The following is a 26,532-nucleotide window of genomic DNA, read 5'->3' on the forward strand; positions in this document are numbered from 1 at the left end:
ATATTGGTGCATGGTCGCTGATAATGATCGGGTCTATTTCTGTGGTAATTTTTTTTTGAGATGGAGTTATTTAAGAGAAAAAAGTCAATTCTTGAAAATGAGTGATGCACAGGAGAGAAGAAAGTATATATCTGTTTTCAATTTTGTGACAAAGTCCATCTCCATAAGCCATTTCTCCATTTCCATAAGCTATATCGCTTATGGAAATAAGGAACTCCGGACGGCACTCTGTCAGAAGACTCCACTCACAAATATCCGCATGGGACTGAGCTTGAAATGCGACGATGCCGGTGTGTATTTCCAAAGCGCTGTCAATCACAAAGGGGTTCAGCCTTTTAGACAATTCCTCCAATCATCATGCACACACCAAGCGTCCTCTCCTGCCTACCGCTCCATTAGGTCCCAGGGAAGCTGAGCCTCCCTGGAAGTGACGATGTTGTCGCATTTATCCAATGACCGTCTCGCTTTGCTGCATGAAAAAAACCTGCTCAGCGCTGTCTCATAGGAATGCTTGGAGGCTGTGCGTCCACCGTGCTGACACGAGAATGTATGACAGGGAGGTTGCGATTGATAACTGGTTATAAACAGCTGACGTTTGAACATCATAGTCGTGATGTGAAACGCATCCTAGCGCACGTTTAATGCAATGTAAATTGTTATTGTAATGTAAATTCAATAGTGCATATTTGACCATTTCTTCTATGAAATTTTAGGGGAATTTCAGCCTCCCTTGTTGTCTCAGAGCAATCGCCCCTGCATTAAACTATGCCAGCGTTAAAGGACAGCTTTTTTGTCAATGTCTGATGCCACAATTCACTGCCCAAGTGCCACATTTCAAAGACTTTGGAGTAAGCCCAGGTTGTTCTGTGATGTCGTTTTAAGAAACACCTGGTTGCTGTCACCACAAACACAGCTGGAATTGTGGCAACGTCGTCTGAAAAAAATACTCCACTGTTGTCGCCACAACCACCACTGGAAATATCTGACATAGCCTTAAAAAGTATCCGATTGTTGTTGCCACAGCCACCGCTAGTTATGTGCCGTTGTTTCCTTTAAAAGTTTCAGGTTGTTGTCGCCACAACTACCGCTGGAATGTGCCAACATTGCCTTTAAAAATACCTGGTTGTTCCTGCCATAACCACAGCTGGATAAATGCCACTATCACCTTACTGTTGTCGCCACAACCACCGCTGGAAGTTTGCCGACATCACCTTAAAAAATATCTAATTGTTGTTTCCATAGCCATCGCTAGATGGCTGTGCCAGTACAGCCCTAAAAGATATCTGTTTTTTGTCGCCACAGCCAGCGCTAGAAATGTGCACACCGCATTTCGTTTTCTACAGTTACTTTGGTCGTTCGACAGTCCTAACTAACGTCATCATTGGAATAGCACAGAATAGACAAACACCGCTCCTAGGCAGTGGACTTGGACACAATACATTCACCTGTGTGAGGGCAGTTGGGTGCACACGTAGAGCACTTTGTGAAATTACATGTTACCCGACTCAAAGGTATTTCTTTCATCAGTAAAGTGTGAGTTACACACATAATATATAGTTATCAAACTCATCAGGCATTAGTTCAGGCCTCTCTCCGAGGTCATTGATTGTTATCAGCTGCTTCATCTACGCTTCACAATCACTGGCTCATTTCCCAGCTGTGTGGCCGACCGTCAGCTGATACTTTCACGTCATTGCCATTTACTGCAGCAACTTCGTTATTTCAGCTCTCTTTATTTGCTATGAATGGTCAATTCCTTGACGCAAGTGTCTCTGACTAAACTGAGTATTGCTCATTTTGTGAATATTAGTGATGTTGTTGGATCAGATCAGATGAGAAGAGATGCAGTAAACACTGTAGAACAAAGAAGTAGAAACTGTGCCTGCAGCTATCTGATCATTTGTTTTATCCAGCTCTTTCAGTGTCTTTATTGTGTTTTTTTTTTGGTTTCCTATCTTATCCCTGATTTTAACGTTAGCAGGATGTGACGTGTGAGCTGTAATTTCTTTTAACTATGTTTGTGGGGTTGCAGCAAACAGAAAGTTTGCACAAAGAGATGAAACAGACTAACAATGAACACTCCAACTACTTGAGAGAAATGCTGATTACTCTCAGTTGGATTTAAGATGAGTGGCAACTAGCATTCATTCAATGTCGGTTCAGTCAAAGTGGTTCCCTCTTGATGATCGAGTCCACCAACTTGTAAAACGTGTCATTGATGTTGTTTTGGGCCTTCAGATTCTGCGGAGGGAGGGACAGCGGAGTGGGGACGGAGGAAGAAAAGAAGGGTATTTGGAACAAACACTGCTGGTGAGTCGCCAAGACAACTGATTTTCGTCTTATCTTCCCCCTTTTCTTCATCTTGTTTACTTGCTCTGTGTGTCACTGTCGTTTTTCTGTCTGTTTCCCTTCACATTTTCATAATCTATGAGTAATGAGTTGCTTGGAATTGTTAGGTGGGAGAAAATGATAAGAGCAAAACTTAATCCATGACTGTTTGACAGCCTGTGCTAGATTTAATGACGCACTTCATGAGTAAAAATAGGAGAGGGAATATCTGTAATGTAATGAAGAACATGGTTCTGTCAATAATATGATAGCATCAGTTAATGGTTACTCACTCATATTAAAGGTATACTATGCAGGATTGTTAGTTACATGCTGGCCAGCAAAAGTGAAAGTAAAAGCCAATCCCAAATTCCCTCGTTTGTCATTCCCCCTTGCTTTATTTGCATTTTTATGGTGCTGAACTCCATGGTAGAGGACCCACTCCCTGTGTAGATATAAACGGCTCATTCTAAGGTAACGAAAACCCAACAATTCTGATTTTCAGGTGATTAGAAATGAATGAAAACATACTATACAGTATATTCCATTCCTGGGGAGAGGGGGTAGCAACACAACTCCTAATGGAGGCTTACGGCGCCCCAGATTCAAACGTCCAAAACACATTATTGAAACTACAAAATATCTCCATACTGCTCGTCCGTAGTGATCCAAGTGTCCTGAAGCCCCGACGAAAAACATCATTTGAACTCTNTCGAATTTTTTTTTTCGCATTATGTCCACAAGAGGGCAAACTAATACAAGGAAACATACTTCTATATGTATTAATACAAGGAAACATAACTACTTGTAGGTATTTTTATTTCAACATAAACGTCTTTTAAAACATTTACATACCTACACATTAAAACACATAAAACAATTATGTATAACATTACGTTATAAACGAACGCGGACCTCTCGCTCGCCCCCCCTCTCTGACCCGTCAGGCCACACCGCCCGCGGAAGCGCTGCGAATAGCCTCGAAGCGCAGAGAAGTGAAGCCAGTTTCCTTTCGGCGCCCATGTTAAGCGATTGTGTCATCCACACCGGTTGCGCCGCGCCGCGCAGCTCCGTGGCCGCTCCCACCTCCCACTCGCAAAGAGGACAGCTGCGGTGGTGTTTTTTTTTCCCTCCACAATCGAATATCAATTTTCACATTCGAATTTAAATTCGAATTTAGAATATTCGTTGACAGACATTCGAATTTAAATTCGAATTTAGAATATTCGTTGACAGCCCTACTCTCTGTACACCGCGGTCATGTGTGTGCGCTTGTGCGAGACCGTGAGACATGGGCACCGCCTTCATGTGTGTTCANATATCAATTTTCACATTCGAATTTAAATTCGAATTTAGAATATTCGTTGACAGCCCTACTCTCTGTACACCGCGGTCACGTGTGTGCGCTTGTGCGAGACCGTGAGACATGGGCACCGCCTTCATGTGTGTTCACGTGCTTTCGCTAGTCTCGCGCGCAAGGGATGTGAGGACCTCACCCACACACTGTGCCCAAGAAAAAAAAAGCAGGCAGGGGGCCTCGAAACATTATTTTAGACTAAAAATCTTGCATAGTGTACCTTTAACTTTAACTAAAAACTTTGATATGTTTTGCGAAATTTTACTAAAATCAGTACACCCAAAAGAAATCAGAAATCCCTTTCACACAAACACTTGTCTCAATGGTACTGCAGGTTTTTATGTAGTAATTAGTAAAATCTTGTCAGCCAATATCCTCCCTCTTAATCATACTGTAGCTGCACCAGGCATTTTGCACACTAGTGTCCCCAAGTGGTCTCTGCTTATTTAATTTCCAGAGTGTGAAAGACTTCATCATGCAGGAATAATGCAGGTTGAAGTCCCACTCCTCAAACATGCTGAAACATTTCCCTTATTGTTGCTGCGCATCTAACAGTGACTCTACAGCATGTCCATTTGTAGGTTGTAACCCTTTTTATTTCTCATGTCACAGCAGACCGCTGCCTGGAGCCGATGTCAGAGGGGGTCTGCTCAGAATACGTCCTGCTCTGGTACTTCCACCCTCGCTCTGGGGAGTGCAGGCCGTTTGTGTACAGCGGCTGTGGTGGCAACAGAAACCGGTTCTCCTCGAGACAGGAGTGCCAGAGCTGGTGTGGGATGGAGAGGAGTGGTAGGGGGAGGCACCTAGATCATAGATGAAACTGTAACAGCAAATCAGATAAGTAAGAAATTCACCTTTTGGAAATGGTTGTAGAGTATGAATTGGAAGATCCTCTATCTATCATACTAATAAAAATGTATTTACACTCCCACAGGTGCCTCATCCTGGAGAGAAACTAGCAACCACAAACGAGAAAATAATTTCTGTACATAACTTTGTAAAATGGATTTATTTATATATTTTAGCAGCTGTTTCTTAATTTGTTTTATGGACAAAATGTTGAAAATCAGAATGTGAATGTTAAAAATGTTTTGTAATTTTTATAGAGATGTTTTTAGAGATTTTAAATGTCAAAGAGATTTTAAATGTCAAAAGTGATCAGTATTCACACTACTGAAAATTAAATCTGTCTTTTCTGTTATGTCTTTGTCGTGCTCATCTCTTCTCTCTCCATCTCCAGAGTCTCTTTGCGTAACGCTCAGTCACCTCTCATATGTTTTGTCAATCGCACTGCATCCTGTGCGGTGAGAAAAATAAGACGCCGGTAGCTGATTGCCTGCTGCCACCTCCGCTGCTACATATGTTCCTTTGGCAGGGGGTGTTATGGGTCAGGCTGGGAGCCAGATGAGGGCCAACAGGGGAGATCAGGCAGAGACTGTTTCAGAGGACTCTCCATCAGACCCACACAGTGGTAGCAGGGGATTCCTGCGTGGGTGTTGATGTGGGGGTTAGCACGCATTCAGGGTTTTTTTCTGGCAGTGTGATGCGTGAAAATGCACGACACAACTTTGATTCTCAGTGTGTCTGTGGATGTTTTTTAACAGGATTTGTCGTCAGTGCAACGTGCTGCACCAGCTCCACCACCAGGTTTCTTAAACTAAAGGTTGCTCACTGAAAATAGTCTGACAATATTTAAAGCAGAAAATTCATTCGCCTCAAAGTGACGGATGAGTCTCTCACCAACGAGGCTTCAGAGGCTTTCTCTACATTAGTCACGATTCTGCTCTGTAACGTACTCCCACATGTGAAGATGCTTCATAGAGCTGCAAGACGTAGTTAACGCAGTCCACAGTGACAGGCTGTTCTCGCTGAACCACACCCCCTGCCAACCACAACTAGTTAAGACCTAAGACAGATGCCACACTGCGGAAAAAGCAATTTAAAGGTACAGTTCATGCCACAATCAAAAGTACATATGTTTTCTCTTCGCTGTAGTGCTGTTCATCAGTATAGATTGTTTTGGTGTGAGTCATCAAGTGTTGGAGATATCGTCTGTAGAGATGTCTGCCTTCTCTCCAACATAATGGAACTAGATGGCACTCGGCTTGTGGTGCTCAAAGCTCCATAAAATACATTTGTGTCTTTCCAGATATCATGACCTGGTAACTCAAGATAATCCACAGAACTTTACTGCTGCTCTCTCAGTTTGGATGAGCAAAGGAGAAGTTGATAATGTGGTGTCTAAAGCACTACTGTGACTATACCTTTCTGTATACAAGCAAGACGGTGTCAGCGGAGTCTCCTTCATCACCTTCACATCATCGCTATTTAATAAACAACAATAACTCTAAATGTGTTTTCAAAGACTAAGCCAAAAAGTCGCCATTGAAGTGTTGCATCACCACGGGCTTGTGTGTCTGCTACCTCCTACAAAGCACCTCAACTGAACATCATCTAAAGCAGGGGTTCCCAACTGGTCCAGCCACGGGGTCCAGATTTCTCCGTAGTCATTAGTTCAAGGTCCACACAGTTCAATATATTCAGCGACAATGGTCGACAATGAAACAGTCTTTCGGCAGGATTCGATGACATAGCTTCCTTGAAGTTCTTCTATCCAAGGATCCTTCCTCGACTTTGTGAAGCACCATCTGTCAAGTAGCTGTCCGTTAGTCACTCACTCTACAGCAGGAAATGGCACTAAAAGCTCTGTGCTGGAAAATAACCGTACTTCAAAATAAAGTGTGTTTCATTTGGGGTCCATTCAGAATGTGACCAAGTGTCTGAGCCCTATTTTAAAATCAATACACAGAAAGCTAGCATAGCGTCAGCTAACTAAGCTAAATAACACAGTACCACAGCTAAAAACAAACCATATGATTGGTTGACGCCTCACTGCGTCATTTGAGTGCTGGAAAAAGTTGAGGCCAACTCACTTTATGTTTGTAGCACGTCGCAACCATCAGCAGCGACTAGTGGCGGGCGTCACTTTGTAGCTTCATGCCATCGGCTTCCATTGAAAATGAACTGTAGTCTGTTGCTATGTCACTTGTAGTGTGAACAGAGCATAAGTGGTCAAAAACTCCACAGGGTGTCCTTAAGTATTTCTTTAAAACATTAAATATTTATGACTCAAGGCAACAATTGAATTTGTTAGAAAAGAGTTTTGAGTTTAACACTCAAAACTCTGCCCAGCTAAACTGTGTGGGTGTTGCTAAACTTTCCTTGGTGCAGAAAAATACCTGATACCATCTTTTTCCAACTGAGCCCCGCCCACTTTAAACATGTCATGAAGTGACCAAAATTCCACTAACTGTCGCTGAACATTTTGTGTTAAAGGAGGAACCCAACGCTCAAAAAAGTTTGTTTCCATCATTAAAGAAGTGACAGTATTTCAGCTTATTGGTAGACATTTACTTGTCAAAAGTAAGACTCACTACCAGACTTTAAAATGTGTGGACACACCTCAGCTGAGCAAAAGGCCTTAAAATAGAAATGAGTTTTTAACACATCCTATTTTAGGAGACTAACAACAGCATAATCCAGCATAGTAATGAAAGAGCGATTTTTCCATTGGACTTGAAGAGGAGCAATTAATTCCATTTCAGGGATCAATTGCGGAGCAGGAGCAGGAGTGGGAGGACATCTTATTGCGCGGCGTGTCACAGACTGAGATAACTCCAGCTGTGAAGAATTACATGTCATATTAATCCACCCTACATTGAAGTTGCTCATTAGAGCTTGACCCGACACCCTTTGATCCTCTCGTTCCTGCCTTCGTGGCTTTGACATGGTTATGTACATCACTGCAGGGGGCTCCCGTGGTGTGTGTTGCGTGTGCCCTCAGAGTTTTAATTAAAACACAATGTTCTCTGGATCCCAGGTGTCCGTGTACTTTTTAAAGTATATAGGCATACATACAGCGTGCTAATCATACTGCATCCTGGGAAGAACTTCGTGAACCCTCGACACATCACATTGACTGCTTACTTATTGCTTTATACTGAAAGAGGTGACAGTGTACCTGATGTTCATTGCAGCAGTGCTGGGGAGTAGCTATCTAAATCTTTAACATTTCAACAGTAACCTTCTCAACAGTGTGTTTCATTACCATGTTTGAGGTGCCATGCATGAGTGAATAATATCAGGAGAATTATGCCATTATGTTTTTTTAATTGGACCTGCACTTGACCAAAAATATATTTCTATGTAATCTGTAACTTTTACTTTTCGTATTTCAATTGTAGCATGAGAAAATTGGTTAAAACAAGTGATACCGCTTTCTATTAAGCCACCTGTTATAATGGGTTTAAAGGCTAATGACTTTATTAATGGATAAAGCAGAAATAAGTCTGAGGAAGAGCCGTTGCACAGCATTGAAATCCCTCCAATGGCAGCTGCTCGGTGTGCAGATGTATTCTGTGCTGCTGCTCCTTTCCCCTCCCTTGTAGATCTGCCCAGGTGTGCTGCATTACTTAACGAGGTGCAGTGCACCTGGCATGGAGGAGGTGCTTAAGAGCTCCTGTGCTGCAGCAGAGGAGAGAGGCCTGTGGTCCTGCTGCCTCTCAGCAGCCTGGGATTATTTTGTTGTCTTGTTTGCGTGTTTTATTGCTTAATATATCCCATGGATTAGGGAGTTTTAAAGATGTCCTATGTGGTTATTTTAGGTCAGTGGTGGAGTTTTGTTTGTCCCATAGGGCGTAACAGGATGTGTTTATATCTACTTAACTTTACCAGATTTTTCTTTGCTCGAGCACCCACTCCATTTACTGTTTTTTATTTATTTATTTACTTTTACTAATGCCCTTTCTATCAGACATTAATAGAGACACTTTGGGGTTGTTCCTGGTTGTGAAAATTCCCTTTGGCTGTACTTAATTCTCTTTCTTTTGGAGACGATTAACACCAGCCAAATCCAGTTATTGCATTAGTTGTTATTGGATTATAACTGAGCTATGATGCATTAGTCTAAGATTTATTAAGCATTAACAAAGTCATTAGTTACAACTTATAAACCCTTAGTAAAGGGCCTATAGGAAGTGGTACCAAAATTTGACTTCAGCTAACAATTATTCCATTTTTAAATAGAGCTGCAACAATTAATCACTCAGATTTTTTCAAGAAAAAAGTAAAAATTCTGTAATTCCAGTTTCTTGGATGTGAATATTTTCTGGTTTCTTTATTCCCCTGTGACCGAAATATATTCAATTTACCGTCATATAAGACAAAGAAAAGCTTTAAGCCCTCAAGTCTGAGAAGCTGGAAACAGCAAGTGTTTGACAAATTTGACTTCAACATGACTAAAAACAGTTTACTGATATCAAAATAGTAGCCAGCAGATTGAATTGTTAAACAAGGCGACTAATTTTATGTGAAAATATATGACAATAAGGGTGAATGGGTTAATGCAATGGTGGAAATAGCATCTTATGACTGTATGCTCAGTAGAATAAATGGCGATCAGGAGAAAGCAGTATCTCTTTGGGACCGGTTCTAGACTCATATCAAATTTGAATACAAGCCTACATGATTATGAACTTGCTCTGTGACTATGTGACCCTGTAGAGTGTTGTATGAGGACATATGTGTTATTGTTTGTTGGTTTGTTTCTTTCCAGACTTGTTTGTTAATTTTTCTTTACACAGTGGAGTCCACCTCCATGTTATAAAAAACAACCTTGTATTCATGTATGCCCCGCAAATAATACATGTATACCATTTACCAAGCCTTTCAAACCAATAAAAACTTGAATAACATATAAATAAAAATAGTAGCCAACAGATCGATTCGTTAACTAAGGCAGCAATTTTTGTGTGAAAATGTATGACAATAAGGGTGTAGGTTTTGTCTCAACATTGGGAGGGACACATATGAAACTGGGGAGGGGTTTAGGGGTCCTACGCCAGAATATTTTGAGCATCAGACACTTTTAATGTGGAGTAACGTCACAGTCTTGATTTTTAAGCTTTAACCACTGGTTTTTACCTTCTTTTATCTCTCCTGTTCATTTTATTCAATTTTATTTATTTACATATTCACTCTCTTTATATTCTATGGAGTTTTAATCATCTTTTTTGTTAGTTTGTTCTGCTTTGGTTGGTTTGCTTTTTTAATATTTTATTGTCTTGTGTCTGTGTCATTCCAATTTTGCCATGTGAAGCACTTTGGGCTGAATAAATAAAGTTGAGATGGATTAATTTCCTGCATTTTGGTGAATTTTTATGCACTAGATTGTGCCTTCTGCATCATTTTATTTCGTACATGTCACTAATTTTGTCACGAATAAGGTCCTCTGCATATGTTTTAAATATTAAGGGGTACATGCCCCCTGTGTCCCCCCGAAATCTACACCTATGCATGAGGATAGGTGGACAGTTTTTCATGAAGGTACAGAAATTTATGTCAGTAAACAATGCATCTTTGACAGAGAAAATGAATTCAATAAGTCCTTGGTGTCTTTATATAAAATATTTTAGATTTTATTATATATTTTTTATTATATTTTTTTCATAGAAACTATTTTATATTTTATTTTATATTTTTATATTTCATTGAGTTTTATATGTTTATGTAAAATTTAAGGCAGTGTTTTGTCAATGGAGGAACTGTCCATGGTGCTGAATGTGAGCAGTGTTAAAGGTGTTAACTTAAGGCTGCAGTAAAAACGATCATGATGTTTAAAACACAAAATAAGTCTCACCTTGTTCTTTGTATCTGTGGTCGTGATGTCTCGTGTTCACCAACAGGAGGTCACATCCACCAACTTTATTATTATTATTATTATTATTATTATTACTTACCCCCTGCATCACTGCATCACAACCAATGAGATACCTCAAAGCAAACCGAAATGTCAACGGGATGACGTTGTTGCTGGCGTAGGGCTGCAGTTTGATGGCTCCTACTAAATGAATGCAGTGGGGAATGGACGAGCAAGACACTCTGCTGGTCAGACAGTGCGCACTGCTGACCTCCGCACACACCATCACTCCACCAGCAGGATTTCTTATCACATTTTTACTTGCACAGGACTTCTGTTTGGGGTTTTCTTTGCAGGGATACGTGTTGGGTGACCCCTTTAAGTGTATTCTTTATTGTAGGACACCAGTGGTAAGTGATTTTGTGACTTTAAACCATTGATTTGTGGTCCAAAATGTACTTGTGCGCAGCGTTAGACAGTCCAAAAAACATGTTTTTAATTAGGAAATGTGGATATAATAGTGTGGAGGAGACTATTAATTTAGATTTCAGTGTAAAATTACATGTTAAGTTGCTGTGGGAGCAGTTTTTTGACTTATATCACCTTATTTCTCACTTGCGTTTAGATAAATAAATTAAAATATGTGGTGAAGATGGACACTGACATGTTATGGTGGTAAAAAATAGCATGCATTAAAACATTTTCCTTCCCCCTGTCCCAGAGGACACAGCATGCTGTCGTCCCTGAAGACCCTGCTGCTGCTCTCGGTCCTGTGCACACCGACCTCCAGCCTGTGCCTCCGCCTCTACCACACGCGCACCGACCTCCTGTGCGACGACCAGATGGAAGTCGGGGTCCGGAGCGACGAGGACGCGCCAGGATACTCCCCTGTGGACGGCTGGGGGTCCCTCCTGCAGTCCTCGGAGTATCTCACCTCCTCCTCCTCCTCCTCCTCTGCCGAGTCCAGCCGGGAAAAAAGGACTTCAAGTCCCGCAAACTACCGCTTCATGAGCCGGACGAAGCTCAGAGGGCAGATGCTCCGCAACAGCAGCAAAGGGGACCGGAGGAGCAGGCTGACTCTGTCCCTGGACGTCCCGACCAACATCATGAACGTCCTCTTTGATGTCGCCAAGGCTAAAAACCTGCGCGCAAAGGCGGCGGAGAACGCGCGCCTGCTGGCTCAGATCGGACGGAGAAAGTAAACACGTTGGACAACTTAGGTGGAACAGCCATGACCGGTGTTGGCCTCCTCGTTACTCTGATGTAATGAATTACTTTTAAGTCACTTTTAAAGTAATGGTGTTGATTTGTTTCTGCAGGGGAAGGTGGTTCTTTCCATTCACATCACAGGTTGATTTCTATAACTGGGTTGCTCTCATGTGAAAAATCCTCTTATTTAATTCATTATTTACTTATTTATTTATGTGCTCCAGTCAAAATACTAAGGGAGCAGCCATTTAGGGAAATAAATGACATGAATTAATGAAACTTTGTGACTAAAACTTGCTAATAAATGCAGCAAAGTGTCAAAATTACAAAGATATTTACTCCTAAATTGACTTAAGTTGTATTTATGCTCCAGTTTAAGCCTTTGTGGTGAGAATAATCCATGTGTTTCTTATGCACATCATCATTTTGTAGCAACAGTGTCACTAAATTAAATCAAGAAGGTCAAGAGCAACAAGGACAGAGTTAGTTTACTTAAAGATTATTGGTCATTTCAGGCAAGAAAATGTGACAATGTGCTTTGGAAACAGATAAAGTTGTCTCACAGACTCCTTTTAAATCTGAAAAGATAATTTTGGACTTTTAATTTCTCACTTGCAGCAAAGCAAGACTGCTTTCACTGAAGACGAGATTTTCTTTGTCAGTAAAATGAATGTTTAATGTGGTCAGTTTGCTCCCTGAGTCATCAAATTTTAACTCTCAGACTAAACAAGAATAACAAAGCAGTTGCGATCATCACTTTGTGAAAAAGACCAATGAGATGTTTTGTAACTCTGTTGCATAATCATAACACCAGATTTGATATTGTGTGTTTTTTCTCCTCTGCTGTTTTATTCATTTAAGAGGTTTTCTGTTCTGAGGTTCACATGGGAGCCTGTAATGATTCCAAGTGTGAGACATGGGCCGTGGCAACAACACAACACTGAGCACTGACTCTGACCTGCTGTACAAACCAACTGCAACACCATGAAATACAGTAAAATGCAAGTGCATGAGAATGTATGTGTTCATCAGATGTCTGTTATTTTTATACTCAAAATAAAGGATTATTTTTCCTCAAATAAAGCAGATGTAAATAACTACATTTGGCTTTTTTAACATGCAGCATTCTGAACGATGGGTTCCAGGGGCATCGTAGAGGGGGGGAAAGTGGGGCTGATTACAGAGGGCCCCAGTGGGAGGGGAGTCCTTGATTAGCGCCAAAGCAAATTAAAAATGACAGAATAAATCAATTGAAAGACTGAACTTTGTTTTAAAAAATAGTGGGAGCTCCCTGAGGCCCCTCTCCCCCCTGAAAGGCGCAAAATGGTTTAGTCCACCCTGCACTAAATGCACCTACAGCCAAATGATGGCTGAATCCAAATGTCCACCCTCTGGACTTACAGGCTGAGCCGCCTGGACTGCAGTGCATACTGTGACATGTTCACTGTCATCATGTCAAGCTGACAAGGGCAGAGACTGTAAGACGGGCCCCAAGTCTAAAATTGATTGACTGATTGAAGTCTATTCCACTCGTTGCCGTAGGAACATTCGAGCAGCAAGTACAATCATGTACACGGTGATCATATTCCTCCCCCAAGTTCATCAGTAGCATCTGCTCATCTGTCCCTGCAGGTAACAAGATGTAACACATATGTGCTTTTTAGTGAGTGGACAAATTAATATTCATACATATCTATACTCTGAGCCCTGCGATAGTCTGGCGACCTGTCCAGGGTGTACCCCACCTCTCGCCCAGTGTCAGCTGGGATAGGCTCCAGCCCCCCACCCCCGCGACCCTCAAGAGGATAAGCAGTTAGAAAATGGATGGATGGATCTATACTCTGACTAATTGGGTATGCTGCAATAACAAAAATGCATTTTGATCACCACTATAGCCTATACTTCTACATATTTCTCTATCACAATGTGGTTTAATATTATTTTGGCCTACCTGATTCAAGTATTTTTTAAATACACTAGTTGTTTTAAACAGTTGTAATACGGTCGTTTTGTTTTTCTAGTCAGCAATTGAAAAAACACGCATCACGTCGGTATTGCCGTAAACTGGGGGTAATTAAATCTCTGGAAGCCTGCAGCAAGTCTGCTTGAGTCCCCTTGTGGACTGGATGAATTGAGGATGTAGACTATCTCGAGCACTCACAGACTTACTGGGAACGTGCCCGCAAAGTCTGGGAGTCTGCAAGTGGGGTGAAGTCCGGACATCTGGATTCAACCAATGACTGCTTATGTTGCTCGAGCACCAATGTACACATCTTTCTCCAAGAAATGGGAAACTGGGGTTCCAAAAAGGAAAGAAGGAAAGGAAAGGGAAAGAAAACAAACTGACTTTGTAAAAAATTTTCAAAAGGTATGTTAAAGAGAGAGGGATCAAGAGAGGAAGGGTGGGGGCCCACAGAGACTTCTTAGGCAGAGGGCCCAGAATTTGGAGCTACGCCCCTGATGGTATCCATACAATATTCCTACAAATTATTACTCCTTTAGACAGGGGGTTGGTGTGGCTCAGAGGTAGAGCGGGTCGTTGACCAATCAGAAGGTCGGCAAGTATCCAAGATACTGAACCCCAAATTTCTCCCATGGCTGTGTTAATGGTTACTGAGTAGCAGGTGGCACCTTGTATGGTAGCCTCGGCCACTAGTGTGTAAATGTGTGTGTGAATGGGTGAATGTGACATAGTGTAAAAGCAGTTTGAGTGGTCAGAAGACTAGAAAGGCGCTATACACACGCAGTCCATTTACCGTTCACTTTAGGATAAGACTAGAGCCTGACTGATACATCAGCATGTCCATTTTCATTGGCCAATTAAAGCTTATCATATATCAGCACAGTGTTATGTAGAACAGAGCGGGGTGTCTTGTCTGACTTTTTACTTTGACTTAAATTTCTCAGTGTCAGCACATCACAGTCACTTATGATCTATATTAAATTCAAAAATAAATGATTGTGTACAAATAGTCTTTAATATGGAGTTATAAATGGCTGAGTGCAGAATGTGCATCTGTTGACCCATCATAGGGTCAGTTGTCACACAATGCAGGGTACAGTGTCACATTATATTTTCCAACAATTAAGAACATGTATAAAAGTATACATCCATGTCTGCTGATGTCATCTCCTGACAGTGTCAGATGAGAGCTCTGTAACTGTAGTACTTCTTACAGATTACAGTCTCACAGTCTTTAACATTGTGCCCAGTGTTAAGCTGCATTGGCAGTCTTTTGTTTTATAATTTCAAACCAATTCTGTTTGCACATTTCTATGAAAGATATTTTATCATTACATTTATTTTTCTAATTATGCACCCTCCTGTGTATTTTGACCATTTTGTGGCTGTGTGTATACATAGACACCTTACTCCAGAGTGACATGTACTATAACCAGCTAAACCACAAGCTAGCTTCAGTACAGGACTTTGTATTAAAATACATATTTTCCCTCCTCTATTCTGTGCATTGATAATATAATTGAATATACTTACTTGTGAAAGTTTTATTGCATAAATAGTGCAGTTTAGTTTTTTTTTTTACTTTTGTGGGTGAAAAATATGAAAATTGTTCTCACTTCAGATTATAATGACATATACTGAATATCAAGAGCCACATTTCCCCACAGCAGTGAGTCACACATGCCACTATTTGATTTTTTTAGGTTGCGCCCTCTGGCGTTGGAGAAATAAACAATATGAAAATGTACTTGTGTGATAAGATGCTCAGCTCTCCCCTATTTAAGATAAAAAACAAAAAAACAAAATTGTAGCTTATCATAAGAGTTTGAAATCTTAACTATCAACATCAGAATCAGCCTGGCTTTATAATATTACTAGTTGAATGCTGTTTAATTTTGTCAGTGGATGAGAAGTTTGTTTACACCAAACTAAACATTTAACCAGCTCTGGGGTTTGTAGCTAGTGTTATTTAGTTCACCTGTGTAAGACAAGACTTAAGACACAGAGCAGTGTCGACATCTTGTGGCCATTTCATCTAAAGACACACCAAGTGTAGGTGTACGTCCCACAGGTCACTGCTTAGTGAACAAATATCATCGAGCAAGCAAGCCTTCATCTTTCGTGTAGTATCTGGACTATTGTTTTTAGTCATTTTGATGATATGACCCATTGCTCCAATGTTCATCCACTTTCAGTGCTTTTTTTTGTTCTCCCAGTATCTCCCAGAGCATGCTGTCCTCAGCTCCACAGGGTTGAGTTACCAAGCAGGCAAAGTGGGCAACTGCTCCAGGGCCCCGAACAACCAGGGGTCGAAAGGTTGTCTTGCAATGCTAAAGCAAAATATAAACTGAAATTAAATACTGCTTTAGGAGAACTCCTGCATTTTACTCCTCTTATTCTACACTGCATATTCCTAAATAAATTTATGTTGGATCACATTTCCACAAATTAAATGACACTAAGCCAACAGCTGACAGGGACGTACTGCAGTATAGCAGTATAGTGGCTTGCTTCTGGATCTCAAAAAAAAAATAGATAGCAAGGCCTATATAATAAAGCTGCCATGCGTTGTCTGCTATGTGCTCTGTACCTGGTCGGTAATTAAATGCGACAGGGCACACAAAGCACAGTGAGTGGACAGTAAGAGGGAAAGTAAAACTTTAGTTCTAAGTTCTAAGTCCTGAAAAATTATTTCCAAATAAATTCAAGGTTTGTATATTTTTTTTTGTGTGTATTTAAGTTGGGATATTGGGCACCAAAAAAAACCTCAATTTAACGGCCTATTTTCGCTTATTTTTTATAATAGCATTAAGTAATGTTTTCATAATTATAAGAAATTCTAATACCGAAAATGTGTATAAATAAATCTAGCATAATAGAAACTGGAGGTAGCAGCGCCCCCTTCCGGCCATGACGCAGAGCTGCTCTGACGTACCTTCCGTTGACGTGGACGTTTCAACCGGAAGTGAGTTTTCATTTTGGCTACGTGGAAGTAGCTTTGCTTATGACCGAGGCTGAGAGCATCTCCTACTCTCGTCCGACAGCTTTATTCCGACATAATGATTAAAAAGTTTGACAAGAAGGACGAGGAGTCCGGTAAGACTGCAGAGTTATTATTTTAAAAAGTGACAGCGTTTGAAATATGAAAATTACGTCTGGGCTGACAGACGTTTTGAAGCTAACGTTAGCCTGTTACGGTTAGCCGGCTAGCTTACTGTAACAGGGTGAATTGACCTGTCTGTTAATCATGGGCTGAAAAGTAAATTATATTTAGCATGTCCTGAAGGTTAACTATAAACAGATTTGCAGTGGCATTAAAAAATGTTGCCACTATTTTTTTATGGTACAGTAACAGCAGCCCTGAGTGAGCCCCAGTTTAGCATTAGCATTGCGAGCTCGGCAGTGTCAGCTGGGTGAAGTTAGCTTTGCTCCTCAATAGACGTGTCCTCTCTGAACATTAGCTCACAATATAGCTGGATGAAACATGCTGCAGTGATGCTTCGATTTACGATCTGTCTGCAAGTGTTTATTTGTTTTTAAGTTCTCTATCCATTTCTATTTACTGCATGTAGTGTAGCATAAGCTGGCGACAACTCTGCGTCCTTCCCTTATGCTAGCTTTGAATGAAGTTTAGTGAATTAATACAACAAGGTTTAACTGCACAGATGTCTGACTGCACTGTTCTGACATTTAGGAAGTGGGTCCAACCCTTTCCAGCATCTGGAGAAGAGTGCCGTGTTGCAGGAGGTAAAGTCTGCACCTCATATTGTTTACAACATATTCTGCTCTTGTGTAAAGCCAAATTTATCAGCTAAAGAAACAACAACTTGACCACTGAAATTAAACAATATGTCCCTTCTTGTTCACAGGCTCGCATCTTCAATGAGACCCCCATCAACCCAAGAAGATGCCTCCACATCCTCACCAAGATTATCTACCTCCTCAACCAGGTAAAAAGTTGTTTGACAGAAATGTAAAGCAGCTTTTTATTGTTGCATATTAGGTTGGTGTCTGTCCGCCCACCCTAACATCTTAAGTCTCACTAATCCCCATGTTCTTGTTTTTAAAGGGAGAGCACTTTGGGACCACAGAGGCTACGGAGGCCTTCTTTGCGATGACCAGGCTCTTTCAGTCCAATGATGTAAGATATCATTCATTAGTTAATGGATTAGATACTTAGATATGTGCTTACATTCAGTTTTAACTCAAGACACACAGCATCAGTCTGTAGTGTTCATATACAAATAAAGTAAATTTATCATATTTCTTTTTCTCTCAGCAAACCCTGAGGAGGATGTGCTACCTGACCATCAAAGAGATGGCCAACATCTCTGAGGATGTCATCATTGTCACTAGCAGGTTTGTACCATGACCTTTGAGGATCACTGCTGGAGGAAGTGAATTTTCTTGGTTGAATGAAAGAACTTCTGAAAACCTCTGTCCAGAGTTTGTTTACATCTGTTGTTTTAACACAACTCTTATCATCCAGTAACACCAGGATACATAAAGTGACAGATGTAGATGTACAAATATTTGTCTTCTTTTAAAATGTTGTCATGAAATCTGGTAAATAGACACGGTCTGTTTGCCTATTCAAATTTTAACAGAGGAGAACAGCTCTTTGTAAATGTGCAATGTGTTCCAATTTCTTTAAAGTCACTGTAATTATTACTTGTGTGATATTTTACAGCCTGACCAAAGACATGACAGGGAAGGAGGATGTATACCGCGGACCTGCTATCAGAGCCCTCTGCAGGATTACAGATGTGAGTGCTACTTCATTTTATTTTCCTCCTTGTCTTCAGTCTCCTCATCTCTTCATTTACCCTGTCATCTTCTGCAAGAAAGAAAACATCCTGTTCATGTTATTTCATTCTTATAATTAAGAAACTGAAGCACTGTTTGTTGAATTTTCTTTGTCTCCTCCACAGACCACCATGCTGCAGGCCATTGAGAGATACATGAAGCAGGCTATTGTTGACAAGGTGCCCAGTGTGTCCAGCTCAGCCCTGGTCTCCTCTCTGGTAAAAAAAAAAAAACCCCAACATATTTTACATATCAATCCTGAAAGAATTTTATGAATTTGGTCTGATTTCAGATTTAATTCTCACAGTAGTTCATGCTTCTGCTGGTGGGTAATAAAGTCCTATCTTTTTGTGTGTGTTTAGCATATGGTGAAGATGAGCTACGATGTGGTGAAGCGCTGGGTGAATGAAGCTCAGGAGGCTGCTTCCAGTGACAACATCATGGTCCAGGTGGGTAGCACAGACACGCATAAGGTCTTGGTATTGTGAATCATGTATTGTGTGTATAGGAAAAATTATATTAAACTGACTTGTTTAAAAGTTTTTGATGGAGTTCAGTTTTAAAAGCTGCTGTTTGTGTGTGTCTTGTCTTCCAGTACCATGCCCTGGGCCTGTTGTATCACCTCAGGAAGAACGACCGTCTTGCTGTCACCAAGATGCTCAACAAGTTCACCAAGTCTGGTCTCAAGTCTCCCTTTGCCTACTGCATGCTCATCAGGATCGCCAGCAAACTGCTGGACGAGACAGAAGGAGGGTGAGTAGACCTGCAGCTATCTCATGCTCAAGTGGAGACACACAAGGACGTCTGGGTACTTGCATAGTGCAGCTGGTTTCCCACTGATAAATTATTTGCTGTTATCTACGGTATCTCTGAGTCAGAGTAAATACATGGTAGGGCTGTTTGATTTTGGCAAAAATCACAATCACAATTATTAAGGTCAGTATTAAGATCATGCAGTTACAGACGCCTTGATTTTGCAATAAATTAGGTGACGTAGGTGACGCTGTGCCCAAAACTCCCACCCTGCTTCTGCAGACTCCCTGCTGTTTGCAGAAGAGCTGTAGACTGTTACTCTGAGCAGCATGCATGGGAATAACTTACAATGTAACACACGTGAATATATTTCTTGCTTTCTCCCTGATGGTCTGAATAAACTGTTTATTTCGTGAGTCGCTTTTTAGAAATAAGGGTCTGAAAAGTTTCTTAATCTAGCGAGAAAGCTGCCAAGTTGGACAAAATGACAGCATCGACAGCGGGAAACGGAATGTGGCACAATAAACTTGTTGACCGTGTTGAAAATAAAATCGAATTAATCTCCCAGCCCTAATACATGGCTCAAAGTGCAGAATCGATGTTTTGTCAGATTGTTTACAGCGGTGTGTTCTGTCTTTGTTTTCAGTCACGACAGCCCCCTGTTCGACTTCATCGAGAGCTGCCTGAGGAACAAGAACGAGATGGTGGTGTATGAGGCTGCTTCTGCCATTGTCCACATGCCCAACTGTACCGCCCGGGAGCTGGCCCCTGCTGTGTCTGGTCAGTCGTTTACTCACACCTCATTCATGTCAGTTTTAATTTCTATCTGTTTTGTCAACTGAAAAAAAAATGTGTTGTTGAGTCTCATTGTAAGTGTATTTGTCTTCCTGCAGTGCTGCAACTCTTCTGCAGCTCTCCCAAAGCAGCCCTGAGATACGCTGCAGTCAGGACCCTCAACAAGGTACAACTTCTCTCCCTGTTCCTCCTCATCATGGCTTGTTTAATTGTGTTTAAGATCACTTTGATTAGCCAAACGTTTGTCATATTGCTGAGCTATTCAGAAATTGTGTATGTATAAAGGCAGCATAAACTATTTATCTGTCTTGACAACACACTGTTTATACTTAAATGTTGGATTAAAACAGAGTGTAACACTAAGAACTGCACTGTCATTTCCTTTGTGTCCACCAGGTGGCCATGAAGCATCCATCAGCCGTGACTGCCTGCAACTTGGATCTGGAGAACCTGATCACTGACTCGAACCGCAGCATCGCCACACTGGCTATCACCACTCTGCTCAAGACCGGCAGTGAGAGCAGCGTGGACCGACTCATGAAACAGATCTCCTCGTTCGTTTCCGAGATCTCAGACGAGTTCAAGGTCAGAAACTTTGTGATTGTTTAGTTTTTATTCTTTATTCTGTAACACAGCAAAATTAAATCCATACATCCATACGTTCAGGTGTTATAATGAGCAGGGAGGTCATATTTAATCAACATATAGGACGTAAAAAAATCCTCTGAACTGTTATCTGTAATTTAGTAGTGTGAGAGTGTTTCATTGTGTAGTGTGTTTTTTTTTTTTTGTCACCCAGGATTTCAGCTCATCCAAAAGATTAATTTCTAATATGAGATTCACTGCTTTTAAATCCTGTCATTTGTGTTCTGTTATTTTGTTGACCTAAATCTGTTGCTGATGCTTGTTTACTGCAGGTGGTGGTGGTGCAGGCCATCAGCGCTCTGTGCCAGAAGTATCCCAGGAAGCACAGCGTCATGATGAACTTCTTGTCCAACATGCTCAGAGATGATGTAAGTTGATTATAAGCAGACAACAGACCTTCTTCACACTTTGGACGTTCCTTTACATAGGAGCTTCCTTATCAGTGTTGTAGACTGTCGGTCAACATGTCTCCTCTCCCTGCAGGGTGGTTTCGAGTACAAGCGGGCCATCGTAGACTGCATCATCAGCATCATCGAGGAGAACCCAGAGAGCAAAGAGACAGGCTTGGCCCACCTGTGCGAGTTCATTGAGGACTGTGAGCACACGGTGCTAGCCACAAAGATCCTGCACCTGCTGGGCAAAGAGGGCCCACGCACCCCCCAACCCTCCAAGTACATCCGCTTCATCTTCAACCGAGTGGTGCTGGAGAGCGAGGCTGTTCGAGCAGGTGAGACGGAGCGGGACATTGTGTGAATCTCAAACAGTACATTTTTATTAATGTCACTTGTGTCGTCTCAAACTTAAACGACTCCACAGGCTGACCTATAACATCTACATTTCTATGTCAGTGTACCTACGTGACATCCAGTTTATTGATTAATGTTCAAGCTGTTTGTAGCATTATATGACAAACTGAAACCTTTGTGTCCTCTTCCACCCTCAGCTGCAGTCAGCGCTTTGGCCAAGTTTGGAGCTCAGAATGACGACCTGCTGCCGAGTGTCCTGGTTCTCATGCAGAGGTATTTATTAACTTTATTTGTTCATTTTTTTCTTGTGTAAAAGAATTTCATTTTGTTGTCAAAAATACAAAGTAAACATCAATTGGTGATAGACTTCTTTAATGTAGTATAGACTTTATACCTGACATGGGCAAATTACGACCCACTGGCCAGATCTGGCCGAGTGAAAGGTTCCATGTCGTCGACAAGGCCATTGTGGGCACTGAGAAATATTGTGCTTAAAATCTGATAAAAACAATTAATAATAATAATTTTGCTTGCCGTTAAACCATTCATCTGGAATGGTTCAGTGTTGTGTTCACTGGCAATGATAGTGAACTGTGTCTTTTATAATATACTCTGTTTATTTACTCGATGCTCTACATCCATGTGGTTTACATTGTTCTTCTACTGTTGCTGCTACCATCATTGCAACCTGTATCCTGTATGCGTAGCATTTAGTAAGGCGTCCTGACACCCAAAATAGTTAGCTTACAATTCCATCACATGGCAATCCAAAATGGCGACCAACAGTAGAATTGCATAACTGTATTAGCAATTTATTAGCTCAAAGACATCTACATGCATTGCCGGGGTGCCATATACATCACACTTCTATAACAATATTAGGAGTTTTAAGATTTTTGTTTCTACTGGTGGTCACAGTCCAACACTGACATCTTGTGGTTAAAAAGTATAATGCTAAACATCACAGCCAGCGCAGTCGACTCCATCAGTACATCAACCGTGAGAGATCTTTTGTGTGTAGCAACTATATTGTACAACAGAGAATGGGAAAGATTTATGTTACAAATCAAAAGTTTGACATTGAATGTATTATATTTATAAAGACATGGACTCCAAAGTATTTTTGATCTCAAGTCCCCGGTAAAGCTGTTTGTTCAAACTGCAAGGAGCAAATCGCTGTGTATAAAGATTACAGTTTGAACTGTCACTTCGTGTCTAAACGTGCTAAAACTTTAATAACATGTCACCCAGTGAGAGGACGAGTAAATCTGAAGAATTGCTAATACGCACTCTAATCACATTTCTTTCTGACCCGCAGTCACCTGATAAACTTCTCATGTGGTTCCTCATGGAAGATAGTCGCCCACACCTGCCTTGTACTATACAGTTTTGTTTGTTTTGTTTTAACTCTGGTGTCTGCTCTCACAGGTGCATGATGGACAGTGATGATGAAGTGCGAGACAGAGCTACTTTCTACATGAACGTGCTGCAGCAGAAGCAGAAGGCTCTGAATGCTGCCTACATCTTTAACGGTAAGGACACACACACACACTCAGGATACACTGTTAGGGATTTTGATGAGTGAATGTAGCTCATGGTGGCTGCTGGTCGAAATATATTTAAGTGCGCCACGCTCTTAGCAAACAAAAATGTTAACGTCTTTTCTTCTCTGTGTTGCTCTCAGGTCTGTCTGTCTCCATCCCGGGCCTGGAGAAGTCTCTCCACCAGTACACTCTGGAGCCCTCGGAGAAACCGTTCGACATGAAGAGCGTCCCTCTGGCCACCACTCCTATCACAGAACAGAAAACCGGTACAAACACACAGCTATTTACTAACCTTTTGTACTCAGCTGAGAAACGATCACAGTCAGGAATCGGATAGTGTCGGAGCGTCTGTTAATGTTCCGTCATTTCTTCCTCACAGAAATCGCCCCTGTGGCCACCAGCAAACTGCCAGAGAAGTTGGCCCCGTCACGCCAGGACATTTATCAGGGTAAGATTACATGTCGGTCACTGGATTACAGAACATCACAGTGTGTCTGTTTCCTGTCTTTGTTTTAATCTGTCTCTGCTTTTCGTCTGTTTCACAGAACAACTGGCGGCCATCCCAGAGTTCCAGGGTCTCGGCCCACTCTTCAAGTCCTCCGAGCCGGTGCAGCTGACGGAGGCTGAGACAGAATATGTGGTGCGCTGCGTCAAACACACTTTCGCCAGGCACATGGTGTTCCAGTTCGACTGCACAAACACTCTGAACGACCAGCTCCTGCAGAAGGTACCAGCTTGGTTCATGATCATTTTAGTCATATGTTTTCTCTTGTTCTTTATTTAGACTATTGAGGTTCAGGTTTTCAGACATGGCGGTAGTAGGGAACAGTTGTTAATATGAATGTGTTGCTCTGTACGTCAGGTCTTAGTGCAGATGGAGCCATCAGAATCGTACGAGGTGATACACTACGTCCCGGCCCCCAGCCTCCCCTACAGTCAGCCTGGTTCCTGCTACACTCTGGTCCGCCTGCCCGATGACGACCCCACTGCTGGTATGAACACCAGGACATTTCTCTAAAAAAACAATATGATCAAAACAGGTTACACGTAGTCATTCAGCAGCCAAAAGTGCAAACACAACTCCATGTACAACGTCCAACATTGACTGTGTATAAGAAGATTTACGATGTGTCCCATGTGTCCACAGTGTCTTGTACGTTCAGTTGTACTATGAAGTACCTGGTCAGAGACTGCGACCCCAACACCGGAGAGCCTGACGATGACGGTTATGATGATGAATACGTGGTATGTAATCACAGCACATTCACAAAATATCAAAACAAAGAGAATGAGCTTTATTTCATGTATTTTCGTCACAGACTGTATAAAAAAGTGGATGTAGCTTCCAGGTCTCAAAAGTGAAGCCAGTGTTGAAGCGCCTTAAACCTGCAGTCTCTCTAAAGGACAGCAGGGGGTGACTCTACTGGTTGTAAAATGACATCTGATTGTATACAAGTCTATTGGAAAATGACCTTACCTCTCACTTGATTTTGTTATCTAAGTTAACATTTTCCTAATGAGGTCATGGTCTCAACTGCTAGTTTCAAGTCTTCTTTAATACAGCACAATGATCATTTTGTAAATTGTAGTCCCATTTAGAGTAAAATAGACATAAATAAAGCAGGGAATGCTTTAGGGTGTGACCACTATGTCACTGACAAGTTGCTACCACGGCAGTGTCCTCGTTTCTCGGTCAGATCCACCCTCTTGTCTACATATGATCTGGCTGATCTTTTCCTCTACCACCAACTCATCCTTCTATTTTTCTTGTGTCTCTTGTCCTCATGTGCACTGCTCCTCTGTAGCTGGAGGATCTGGAGGTGACGGTTGCAGATCACATCCAGAAGGTTTTGAAACCAAACTTTGGCGCAGCGTGGGAGGAAGTGGGAGATGAATTCGAGAAGGAGGAGACTTTTGCCCTGGCGTCTGTGCGGACTCTAGACGGTAAGTACAAAATTAAGGCTGAAATCATTAATGCACTTATTCAAAATTCAGAGGTCGGGTACAGAAGTTCAGATCTTCAAGTAGATGCAATTTTTTTGTGAGTTGGACTGAATTTTCAGCATTCATTAAAAGGGCTGGTTATTGGTACTTAATACCTTTAAAGTAATGATTAAAATAATCCAGTACCAAGTAGTATGGAAACATCTCCAGCACTGTCCTTGAAGCTTTTGCAGTAAGTGACACCCAGTATGTTGTGTGACTCATCTGTGTGTTTTCTTGTACAGAGGCGGTGGGTAACATCATCAGCTTCCTGGGAATGCAGCCATGTGAGCGCTCTGACAAAGTTCCCGAAAACAAGAATTCACATGTCCTCTTCCTCGCTGGTGGGTGTTGGATGTCAGGATGGTTCTGATCACTGTTAGGGTCTCTTTTTTTCTCGTACAAAATGTTCTCTTAAAAATATAATCACTTTAGATGTAGCCTGTAGGCAAGATAAAGTTATCTATAGTGTGACAATGAGATACTTTTGGACACCAGATGCCATAAATACAAACAGCAGATTTAATTTAGATTAACAGACACACTATGCTATGACTTTTTTTTACGACATACTATACATTGTCTTTTTTACGACATACTATACTACGTCTTTTTTACGACATACTATTCTATGTTTTTTACGACATACTATTCTGTCTTTTTTACAACATACTATTCTGTCTTTTTTACGACATGCTATACTATGTCTTTTTTGCGACATGCTATACTGTCTTTTTTACGACATACTATACTATGTCTTTTTTGTGACATGCTATACTATGACTTTTTTACGACATACTATTCTATGTCTTTTTTTACGACATACTATACTATGTCTTTTTTACGACATACTATATACTATGACTTTTTTGCGACATACTGTACCATGGAAATAAATAAATTTATGAATAAATATGGAAATAAGAAATGTATGAATAACTACAGGCATAAAGAAATGCGAATTAATAAACAAAAGAATAAATGTTGAAATAAATGTGAATTAATTAACATTAATTAAATGTTAATACATAAATAATGAGAATGTGCTATTTTGACAGGACACATGTTCCATCTTAAATTATTTATTTATTTCTGTATCTGTATGATAATAAGGTTGGAGGTTCTAATCTCAGCATTTATTTTTTTATTTATCCACTCATTTACATATTTATGTCAGCAGTTTTGTATTGTATTTATTTCTGTATTTATTAATATATTTCCGTATACAAATGTATTGATCCTCCATACTTCCTCTTCCCTCTCAGGTGTGTTTCGTGGAGGTCATGACGTGCTGGTTCGTGCTCGCCTGGCACTGGCTGACGGCGTCACCATGCAGGTGACGGTTCGCAGCGGTGAAGAGACGGTCGTCGACGTCATCCTGGCCTCCGTGGGCTAAAGCCCTCGCGGCACAGCTTCGTGCCAACGCAAACACAGACCTTTTATCTCTGCACGACAAACTGTCCAAACGTGACTTATTTTCCATCGCTCTAAAAATTTATGTATAATGATATCGTGTTTATCATGCTGACATCATCAACCTGAAGATAGCGTAAATGTTTGTTACTTCTTCACTTGTTCTTTTTACTGTCCGCTGGTCCTTATGTTTTCTTTGCAGCAGCAATATTCTGTTAATTCTTCAATAAATTCTGTCAAAGTACATCAAGTTTCATTCATTCAGACACTTTTTTTTTTTTTTTACAAAACTA

At 41.1% G+C, this 26,532-nt stretch overlaps 2 protein-coding genes and 1 long non-coding RNA gene across 3 annotated transcripts; all 3 read left to right on the forward strand.

The window, feature by feature from the left end:
• Window positions 1–2,237: 2,237 nt before the first annotated feature.
• Window positions 2,238–4,886, forward strand: LOC126385029 (uncharacterized). The gene is made up of 3 exons (XR_007569389.1): window positions 2,238–2,310; window positions 4,301–4,526; window positions 4,620–4,886. It is a non-coding gene; the product is annotated as an uncharacterized LOC126385029 (long non-coding RNA).
• Window positions 4,887–10,346: 5,460 nt separating this feature from the next.
• On the forward strand, window positions 10,347–12,660 carry ucn3l (urocortin 3, like). The gene is made up of 2 exons (XM_050036494.1): window positions 10,347–10,792; window positions 11,104–12,660. The coding sequence occupies exon 2, from the start codon at window positions 11,114–11,116 to the stop codon at window positions 11,582–11,584; it is 471 nt and encodes a 156-aa protein (XP_049892451.1). The 5' UTR covers window positions 10,347–10,792; window positions 11,104–11,113; the 3' UTR covers window positions 11,585–12,660.
• A 3,858-nt stretch (window positions 12,661–16,518) lies between these two features.
• Window positions 16,519–26,483, forward strand: copg2 (COPI coat complex subunit gamma 2). The gene is made up of 24 exons (XM_050036168.1): window positions 16,519–16,650; window positions 17,249–17,301; window positions 17,424–17,504; window positions 17,624–17,695; window positions 17,834–17,913; window positions 18,245–18,320; window positions 18,486–18,578; window positions 18,723–18,809; window positions 18,956–19,113; window positions 19,760–19,893; window positions 20,007–20,074; window positions 20,305–20,493; window positions 20,826–20,921; window positions 21,037–21,280; window positions 21,497–21,572; window positions 22,728–22,831; window positions 22,984–23,109; window positions 23,223–23,291; window positions 23,389–23,570; window positions 23,706–23,835; window positions 23,991–24,088; window positions 24,649–24,787; window positions 25,072–25,170; window positions 26,092–26,483. The coding sequence occupies exons 1-24, from the start codon at window positions 16,614–16,616 to the stop codon at window positions 26,220–26,222; spliced, it is 2,622 nt and encodes an 873-aa protein (XP_049892125.1). The 5' UTR covers window positions 16,519–16,613; the 3' UTR covers window positions 26,223–26,483.
• The last annotated feature ends 49 nt before the right edge of the window (window positions 26,484–26,532 follow it).

The sequence above is a fragment of the Epinephelus moara genome, chromosome 23, assembly GCF_006386435.1.
Source record: "Epinephelus moara isolate mb chromosome 23, YSFRI_EMoa_1.0, whole genome shotgun sequence".
Lineage (NCBI taxonomy): Eukaryota > Metazoa > Chordata > Actinopteri > Perciformes > Serranidae > Epinephelus > Epinephelus moara.

What these genes read in the sequence shown, in the direction of transcription:
- ucn3l (XM_050036494.1), top strand. Translation starts at nt 11,114, where the DNA reads ATGCTGTCGTCCCTGAAGACCCTGCTGCTGCTCTCGGTCCTGTGCACA.
- copg2 (XM_050036168.1), top strand. Translation starts at nt 16,614, where the DNA reads ATGATTAAAAAGTTTGACAAGAAGGACGAGGAGTCCG. An exon ending in CAGCCCTGGTCTCCTCTCTG is followed by an intron (nt 18,579 to 18,722) that starts GTAAAAAAAAAA and finishes GTGTGTGTTTAG; the next exon opens with CATATGGTGAAGATGAGCTA. An exon ending in AGATCTCAGACGAGTTCAAG is followed by an intron (nt 20,494 to 20,825) that starts GTCAGAAACTTT and finishes TGTTTACTGCAG; the next exon opens with GTGGTGGTGGTGCAGGCCAT.